At 32.9% G+C, this 9,847-nt stretch overlaps 1 protein-coding gene across 3 annotated transcripts; it reads right to left on the minus strand.

Moving 5' to 3' along the window:
- Positions 1-283: 283 nt before the first annotated feature.
- On the minus strand, positions 284-9,532 carry LOC127105859 (probable acyl-activating enzyme 16, chloroplastic). 3 transcript variants are annotated; one of them, XM_051043071.1, is made up of 18 exons: positions 9,369-9,532; positions 8,991-9,193; positions 8,781-8,895; positions 8,033-8,125; positions 7,597-7,814; positions 6,399-6,517; positions 6,012-6,161; positions 5,640-5,707; positions 5,039-5,144; positions 4,408-4,566; positions 3,594-3,647; positions 3,433-3,513; positions 2,935-3,072; positions 2,419-2,578; positions 1,183-1,262; positions 926-1,071; positions 634-691; positions 284-544 (listed from the first exon to the last, which is right to left on the minus strand). In XM_051043071.1, the coding sequence occupies exons 3-18, from the start codon at positions 8,804-8,806 to the stop codon at positions 452-454; spliced, it is 1,749 nt and encodes a 582-aa protein (XP_050899028.1). In that variant the 5' UTR covers positions 8,807-8,895; positions 8,991-9,193; positions 9,369-9,532; the 3' UTR covers positions 284-451. The 3 variants fall into 3 exon arrangements, with proteins under 3 accessions (XP_050899028.1, XP_050899029.1, XP_050899027.1); XM_051043072.1 differs by lacking the exon at positions 8,033-8,125; XM_051043070.1 differs by lacking the exon at positions 9,369-9,532 and having other exon boundaries at positions 8,033-8,120; positions 8,991-9,347.
- Between the last annotated feature and the right edge of the window lie 315 nt (positions 9,533-9,847).

A 9,847-nucleotide genomic window follows, 5' to 3' on the forward strand; every position in this document is an offset into this window, starting at 1 on the left:
AGTCCCCTTTATAGTCCTAGCATTTGGTGTTTTCCTTCTCAATCTATCGCCTGCTAATCTGATGTCGACAACGATGATGCTTATTGGTGGGTGATTTGCATAAAAAATACTTCAATGAAAAGAGGACACTAGAGGAGGAGTTGACCAGAGCTGTTATGGCTTGCTCTCAACAGGTGGCTATGGTGGTCTCAATATCACTCGCACATAGTAGACCATATTGTACAAATAAAGCCTATAAACTATAATTTATATTATAAATGTTCAACCTTATATAAACTAATACTAATGAATAAGTTTCACCCATGCAACCTAGTTATAGAATTAATGTCAAATATTATTACAAACTGATGATAAATATGACCGTTTAAGAACAAAAGTTACATGTATCATAAAAATTATACAATTTTATTCATGCATCAAACTATTTGGAGACTTGTATAGATTAGGGTGTTCACTTGTATAAATTTTCTATTTGCTCCTTGTATTTAGCCACAACTCTATCTCTTCGAACTTTCATGGTGGGTGTCATTAGACCATTATCAATCTGTCAGTGAACAAAAGGATAAACCAAACTTGCCAATTTTATGATTATAAAAAACATAATAGGTATAACTTAAAATTCCAAAACCTAACCGTGAAGGGTTCGTTTACAAGAAGGATTGGTCCAATTTGAAATGGAGATTTTGACATCCTGCATATTGAATAAGACAGAAAGAATAAGGGAAAAACAAATAAATCAAAATCAGAGAATAAAGAAGAAATCTAGTTAGTAAACATAGCAGTAATACTCATAGGCAAAATCGATGGATACTTCGTACCATTAACATGGTTACCGAAAAAACATAGCTGTAGCAGAGAAAAATTTGCGAAGACGTGAAAACTTTCTGACATTTATTACAAGAAACAGAAGTGAGATAAGTCTTACCAGGTTTTTAATTCTTTATATATTATGTTCATCATTTTTTCCTCACTAACATCAGAACTGATGGAATCTATAATTGACAACTCTCTTGCAACCTTTAAAACTTCTTCACTGTTGGGAACGATGATAGCCCCAAGACGTCGCTTATCCTACGTGTTAAAGTTATTACCAACAAGTAAATTCATCACATTTAATCTGCCTAACAGACATTTAATGATATAACTTGAGCTATCAAAAGTTGAAAGAAATCAAGAGTTCACCTGACCAACAACAAGAATTTGTTGAATTATGCTACTCCTCATGGCAGCTTCTTCAAGTTCTGCCGGTTCAACATTTTCACCTTCTCTTATTAAACCAAGTGGTTAGTATTTACTTACCAAATGGGTACAGAAAACTGGTGATCATAGAGACTTCTAAGGGTGCAATAAAACCAATGTAACCAGTTGATCTCCCAAGAAAAATATTGATTTTGTGTTTTTCTTTAATATGTGTGTGACAGATATACAAACAAGGTTGAACAACATTTTAGAACTTAATTAATGAACAAGTTCAAGAACATTACTTTTTCTTATATATTTATGTTTAAGAACAAGTTGTTTATAAGTTAAATATAAAAGTGTTCACTGTTCACTATTGTTTATTGAACTTGTTGAAATGAAGCAGAACTCGTGTTCATTGAGGTATTACTTTGCATGGCACATGCAAATGTATTTATACACAAACACACGCACACGCACACGCACGACATGCACATAGGTCTAAAGAAATACAAGAGTAAGGCATTTGATAAAATAGAACTAATTAACACCCTTTATAATTTGCTAAACATAAACATACAAGATTAAAAAACGTATGTCATGCACACAAGTGCGCAAGGCATTAACCTTTGTCGGCTTGGGACGGTAGATGATGTATGGAAAAATCAGAAAAGAAGCTTATTAGTGTACTATAACCTATGGAGACTTTATTTCAAGGAGTAAAAATATAGACTAAATGGAGCTTTCAATTTGCAGTTAGACATTAGGTTTGCTTCTATTATATTGGCAATGTCCTTTATTTTAAAGGAGAAATTACACTAACACCCCCTTTAGTTTTAAAACATACACTAACATTCTGTAAATTCTCATCAAATAGACAAACATCTCCCTTCATCATTAACACACTATAGAAAATTAACATATACCAACAGATAGTTTTACTGACAGCCAAAATAACCGTTGGTATAGATGACATTTACCTACGATGTTAATAGGGAATTGAGATGTTTGTCTATTTAATGAGATATTAAGGGAGGTTAGTGCATATTTTAAAACTAGAGGGGGGTGTCTGTGCCATTTCAATAGACCTCAGGAGAGGTGAGGATAATTTTTCCAATTTTATATCACATATGATTTAAAATTAAAATTATAGAAAAAGGAACATATACACAAAGTATAGAAATATCAGTTTTGAGATTTAAAGCTAAGCATATTATGATATAATGAAACTCGTTATACCTGTTGAAAGCACAATAGTGTCTTTAGCTCGGCCGTCCACAACAACCACACCACTAGAGTTGCGACTCCGCCCAGTAGAATGGTGGGGAACAACCCACCCAAGATCACCAGTATTCAACCAGCCATCCCTATCTAAGGCTTGGTCTGTAGCTAATGGATTCTAATTCAAGAATAGAACACATAACTATCACAACTTCAGCAAACATCAATAAAATGACATGAAGTGCATGTGAAGTCTTATAGACTCCTATACTTTTGACATAGGTTGTTAGAATATCATGGAAAAAGTGTTTGATGTTTCATGAACAACATTGACAAAAAGGCCTTGGGTTAAATTCTTACGGATGGTCCTTCATCAGAATGCCATTTTCAACTACTTTGTACACCAGAGTAGAGAAAAAGTAAACCACTTCAGTGTAGAGGAAATATCTCATATCTGCTTTATGTGCCCGCAAAACATGTTCACACAAACACCCACAAACAAAGAAGGGTTTGTATTTTGACAGAGCATATTACCTTGAAGTATCCTTTCATCACAGGTGGACCCCTGACTTTCAAAATGCCCTTTGAACCTGGTGGAAGAACTTCATCAGTTTCAGAATCTACTACTTTGAATTCCGTATGCTGAACTGGATGCCCAACGGACCCAATAACCTTCAAAAGATTGCATCTGGAATATTCTTAGATGAAAGCACCCATTCTTTGCAAAACTCAACTTACAAACATTCTTAGATAAAAGCACACACTCTTTGCAAATTTAACTTACAAACAAATTAGAAAAATGCAAATTGTGAAATTACTAATGTCATGCTCTATAGAGGCTTATAAGTTATAACGAGAATTTAAACATTACTTAAGCAGGGAGTTGTGTTTAAAAGCACCAAAAGAAACAAATTGAAAAAAAGAGGAAATTTGGCTATTGCAAATGAAGACTTAATAATAAACAATTTTCATGTAAATGTTCGCTTACACATTGGTACACAGAAAATTCAACACATTAGATACATTGCTTACATTACATCTAGGTCGTCGAGCAGCAATAACTGGTGAAGTTTCTGTTAATCCATATCCATTTTGCACTTTCACTCCAATTGCCTGTGCATTATAGAAAAAGCACCAATGTGAAATGGATTCCAAAAAATTGTTATAAAACTTAACCTGTGTGAGTAACAAACCTCAAAAAACTTATCAACTTGCAAAGGTAAACTACCGCCCCCACTTATTCCAGCCTGTAGATTGCCAGAGTTTCTCTTGTCAGCCTCAAATTCCAAAATCACGAGTGATGACACAATGAGGTGAAAAGGTTATAATTTAGACTAATAATAAATGTCAATCCAAAGAAGGGGCCAAGGAATGATCCCAAGAAAGGAAAATGAAAGAATACCACATTTATAATACAACCAAAATAGGAGAGTAGAAGATATGAGACAATTAAGACTCTTAGCATCTATTCCAATAGGATATCTTATTCCTTTGCAAACTAGAGTGGATGCACAATTGCATCTCTTTAAAAAAGAAACCATGCTTGGGATCTAGAAATTTGTAAACTCCTTGCTTGAGAATTCTCATGTCTTCATTAAATCATAGGGACCACATATCAGACAAATCTCAATCATAGTGACCAGGATCATCCATGAATGGGAAAGACTGATTACGTAGTTTATAAGGTGTGCAACTCTGCTATCATGATGCACTCAATTAAGTAATCAGCGCCTTACCTTTAAGTGTATTAGAACATCACACTGTAATACGTGTTATTATCATCTTGAGTCTACATAGCTCAGCTATTATTCGTAGTTTAGAAGCGTGGATTATGTCCCTGTCACATGTCTATCACTTTTCTCGTCTCTTAAAAATTGTAAAGACTATAAATATTATGACCAACAGTTTCCTTTTCACAATTTTCTTAAACCTTTTTCCAGAGTGAGAGACAAACAAAGTATAATATATAGATTCTATTATAAGATGATAAACAGAAGAATAAAAGACCTTTGATATTCCAATAGCTGAATGGATTTTACTGTACACGAGTTTCTTTGCCAGAAGATGAATTGGAAATAATATTGAGGCAATAATGCTTGCCCATAACCAGTCCAATGTTGAATGGATAATGGAAGGCTGCTTTGTATTCCTCGTTAGACATTTACCCTAAAATAATAATTTTAGTGAAAGCATTAAAGAAATATCTTTGCCGAGATTTAGTAATTACAATATCTTCGGTATAGGTGTAAATTTACAAGTAAAATAAGAGCAATTAGTATTTCAAATTTACAACTAACTAGCATGGCTTAGCCTCCAAAGTAAAGAGTTATAATTCAACTCATGATCTAGATTGTATAAGATGTATATGAAGCAATGGAATTGTTTAAATGATAAATCCGCAACTACTTCTACATTAGTATGTTAAATATTTTTTTGGAAGGATTTCCCACGAAGTACTCAACAAAATATTCAGCAAACTTATCCAAAGTATTGATTGAGTGTGTATGGAGAGATAAATCAATGTATAGATAAGAGGGATAATGATTCATTAAGAGCTTTAGATCTGAAAATAGAGGGGGGGAGTTTATGAATCATCCTAAACACTTCAAAAATTGGACAGAATGAGCTGATGACAAACCTCATAAATACGTCTATACTCCATGTATGCTAAGCTGACTTTTATGAATGTTAACGCAACAAGCTTTCTAACAAGGGGGCTAGTAGATATCTGCTTCTGGATTCCACTACAGAGAAAACAAACAAGAAAAACAACGAAAAAGATGATCTTGAGATGCATAATCTTTCTAATGGAAAATTTTTAAATATTTGTAATTAAGATCCACATCATCATCAATACCTGGACAAATATTTCATCACAATAAATAAAAAAATCTGATAGCACTAGACCTTGTATTTGGTACAAATGTTTTAGAAGAAATATGAAGGTTTGAAACCATACAGACATTTTTACCCTATTGTAATGTTTTTCATCATTAGAGCTTTCTTAGGCCCCTTCCTATTACTAGTTGAGACCGGGATCTTATCAGGAATACAGAACCCCTATTTCACATCACAAATTGCAGGAATTCCAAAAAAATTCTCCATGAATATTTGTAATTTACTTTCCCCAAAAACATTTGTGTAAGAACCTAGTTCATGCATCAATTCAATCCTTTTCTTGTTTGATGTATCATCATCAACTCAATGAGTATTCATACAATTTTTCATAGAGGACATACCTGTATAATGTTTCAAAAACTAAAGGAACAGAAATCAAGTAATGTGGTTGGTAACGTTTCAAATCATCCTGCAAAGTATAGAGTAACAAGAAGAATAAATTAATACTTGTGCATTTGAAAAACAAAACAAAAAATTTAGAACATGCAAACTCTTTATTATCACATCATCATAACATTTGTGAAGATGTTGAACTGAAACAGCAATTCATGTTATTGATAGTTTTCATTCAAAAAAAGTCAACTCTCTGTTTTTTTTTTTTCTTTTTTCAACACCTAATATTGAAGTCACAGACAGTGTCATGTTATAAATGTATAAGAACTAAGAATCCACATTAATACAACATTTCAAACATATGATAAAAGTAACAATACCTTCAGGTTTCTCACGGTTGTGTATACTTGCTCAACACCGAATGTGAAAATAAAATACTCACAAGCTCTTTCATATGCATGCCAAGGTGGAAGCATGCTTAGAAATCTGTCCCCAACTTCAGCAGGTACAATTTCCCATAAATTTTTTATCTAGAAATTCAACAACAAATGATCTGGCATAAATGGTAAGACATAGACAAGAATCATCCTCAACTGAAACTCAGTTGAAACCCATAAAGCTTCACAAACTAAAGAAAGAAACAGGCCATGCAGTATGAAGTCAAAAGAAGTCAGGAACCAAAAGAAAGGATAATCATAATAAACAGAGTCTTTCTAGTTCTGGAATTAACTGTCACGAGAAAATTTTATGAAGTTTTGTAATGAAACCTGATGCAGAAGGTTCTGATGGGTTAGCATAACACCTTTTGGGTTTCCTGTTGTTCCACTTGTGTATACAAGAGTAGCAATGTCATCTGAGTTGATTGCTTCATAATAATATTGTTGACCTGCAATCAATGCAGAAATTAGAAAAGTAGCAAATCATCTGATTGTTGCTTCTTTATATGATTAAGGGAAATATTCTATCAAAGAAATGGAGACACAAAATAAAACGGTAAAAAACATTAATCTCAAAGAAACAGATTGGTAAGAGGTTTATGAAACAAATACAGATAATTTCATCATTCCTCGTCCTTTGAGAAATTTGATTGTTCCCTATCTAAAGCTCAAAGTGTTAGCTAAATGTAATTTTCAATAGGACTATCATTTGAAGTTTTGAACAATCTGCAGCATACTAAAAACCTCCATCGAGTATAGCATCTTATAAGTTTTAATATGCTTTGAAACTTATGAAACTAAACTTCTAGGGGTTGCTAACTTGATATGAGTATCATATTCATTTTTCAACTGTTAGCTTTTGTCAAATATGTTAGAAAATTGATATATGGTCGATAAGAAATAAAGATTTGGCAATACCAAAAAAATAATCCTCTTTACTTTTACTTTACTTGGCAAAGGAGTTTAGCTATGAAGTTTGAATAGTTCTTGATGATTAATTGTAAAACATTTTGCGTGAAGGTGGTGAATAATTTTCAAGCTAATGCAAATATTTTCGAACTGGTATTGATGCTTATGCAGCTACAAAAACGAAATTAGATTCTCTGCAGTCAAAATTTTGACACAATATATTTGTGGCCGTTGAATCAAGATCGGACTGTCTCGATTTTAAGGCAATTTTAATTTATTTTTAATTAAAAAACACTGAGTTTGATTTCATTTCTAATCAAAATTTGGACAAACTGTTTTGTTCTGCAATACACTATTTAATAAAAAATAGTGGCTACAGCACAGTTGCATAGGGGAATTTTAACAACCCATTATCGGCAATAGAAAACACTTTCTTATCATTGTCTACTGTTTCAACTTTCAAGTAAAAATAAAGTTTATAACTATCAAGGAGGGGACCATATATTATTGAATTCTCAAGAGAGTGGAGGACCATAAATTATTGAATTTCAAAACCTACCAGCAAAACACAACTCATAAAGCACACATGAAACCGTTTACAGAGAGAAAATTAACTTACTAGCTTCATGAGAATCAGACCATGTCCTGCGACTCTCTCGTCCCAAATCTATGACTTCCATGAAACTAAAGATTTGAACATCTTTGTTTTCTTCAGAAATCAGGCTCAAGCCTGATTTTTCTCCCCAAAGCAAAATAATAAATCTCATGCTAGTTTTTGAATAGAACGTTTTTGCAATCCGGTTAAACATTTCGGGGCCATCCACGGCTAGTGCAACACTGAAGTCACCAATCAAGATTGAGCATTTACAAAGAATGTCAAAACAAAAAGTTTAACATATTATGAACAATTTGTAGAGAACTATTAGCATTTAAAACAGTCTTAGTCATAATGGATGTACTGTTATATATTCTTGTAACTATAGTACCATTCAAATCTTTAAGTTATGCGTACACAAAATAAGTAGCTGTTTGAATTGAAGCATTTATTTCAAAACCTTTCAGAGTGGTTGTATATTTGCAATAGCTCTTCATCGGATGACCTTGAGCCTCTTACCACATTGATTGCCCCACATGCCATCATGCCTAGACTAAAAATACAGCATGTATTTAATTAAAAAGGTACAGCTTCTATAGCAGAAGGATCTACTGTATATGTATGTCACAAAAAAGCAAAAACATTTGATATTGTAATATCACTTCTAAGGACTAAATGCACAAATAAAGCAAAACTAATGAAGCACTTTCACAGTTTATGAGCATGTAAACATTGCAACCTTCCACTAAACATGGCATGGCATATATTAAAGTTAGAAATTCCTTTTTTTACAACAATAAACCCATGCAAGATCCGGAAGAACAACCGACCTCAATGTGAATTTACGGACGGTTAATTTGGGACTCAAACTCGAGTCACAACGAGTGTGAGCATAAAGTTCAACCATTTCTGTCACTTGTGTTTGGCTAGAAATTTATTTTCCCTTGTTGATGTATCTTTCACTTATGCATAAAATTTAGATATGATTTTCAACAAAAAAATACTATAGCAAAATATTTTCCACCCAGCAAAGAGATCTTCACATCACATCGGCCTCGGATTCGAATTCAGGTCCCTAGCAACTAGACCAACCTAGATTGACTTCAAATTCTACAATTGTGTTTATGAAAGTTCATATTTATAATTACTATTTTGTTTTCAAAGTTTGTGCATAGAAATTCCTAAAGTCAACGCATTGAAAGGCACACCTTGATCTGCTACAAGCCAACGACATGAATTATCCGCAAAAAGCGCAAGCTTTTCATGAGGTCTTACTCCAATGACTCTTAATCCTTCTGCAAAGTCCAAAATCGCTTGCTCCAACTGAAATTGACACCAAAACAAAATATAAGCAAGAACAATATTGATAGATAATCAAAACCATAGCAACTTATTTTTCTCTAGCGAGATTAAAAAACCTGTTTATATGTGATAGTTGAAGGAGGATCATGATAAGGATCAACTAAAGCTACTTTATCACCGTATTTATCAGCAGAAGATTTCCAAATATCAGGAACAGCTTTCCACTCATCTGAAGCATTATTATTATTATTGTTATTATTACCGGAAAGTAAGGAACCTTCTAGAAACGGGGAACACTTTCTTCTTATCTGCAATGTCTCTGAATTCAATTGGGAAAAGACGCGAAAACGACGAGGAAAAGCATAGTTAGAAGTGCGAGGAAGTGTGATTTGGGTGAAATGAATTGTAGCCATTTGAAGAAATGCCAAGCAGAGAGAAAGATTGAATACAAGAAAATGCAATATAATAACAAGATAATGAGTTCTCGAAGTTACCGTATACTAGTACTAGTAACTAAGCACCGATTTGTTTGCTGACGGCGACATAGTGGAACTGCCACATTAAATCACATTAAATATAGCAATCTCCTAACTGCTTCTTTTTAAGGAAATGCTCTTTTCCATTGGTACTTTGGTGATGTCTATCACACAATCTGAAAATATTTTTTCTCTGAAGATGTATTTTTATAGGCATTCAAAAAAATATTAAAATGTGTTTTTTTTTTTTTAAGATTTACATCAATTTTTAAAAAATATAGTTTAAAGATGCATTTTTATATATTATTTGGGTGTATCCGAAAATATATCTTTAAAATATTATATCCACTTGTTTATATGGATATCTTATTCACGCAACCAAACTAAATAACACGTCAATGATATTTTTGAAGATGTATTTTCGGGAATGTTCATTTGATTTGATAAAACACCATTTTGTATGAGTTTCTTCTTTATACTAAAAATGAAACTTCATT

Source organism: Lathyrus oleraceus, chromosome 7, assembly GCF_024323335.1.
Source record: "Lathyrus oleraceus cultivar Zhongwan6 chromosome 7, CAAS_Psat_ZW6_1.0, whole genome shotgun sequence".
Lineage (NCBI taxonomy): Eukaryota > Viridiplantae > Streptophyta > Magnoliopsida > Fabales > Fabaceae > Lathyrus > Lathyrus oleraceus.

Bases quoted from the DNA above. Each gene is read 5' to 3' on its own strand.
- LOC127105859 (XM_051043070.1), bottom strand. From the start codon at position 9,287: ATGGCTACAATTCATTTCACCCAAATCACACTTCCTCGCACTTCTAAC. The intron at 5,145-5,639 runs GTATGTCCTCTA...TTTTCTCTGTAG, and splicing joins GTTTTTGAAACATTATACAG to TGGAATCCAGAAGCAGATAT. The intron at 1,072-1,182 runs GTGAACTCTTGA...TTTAACACGTAG, and splicing joins AAATTCTTGTTGTTGGTCAG to GATAAGCGACGTCTTGGGGC.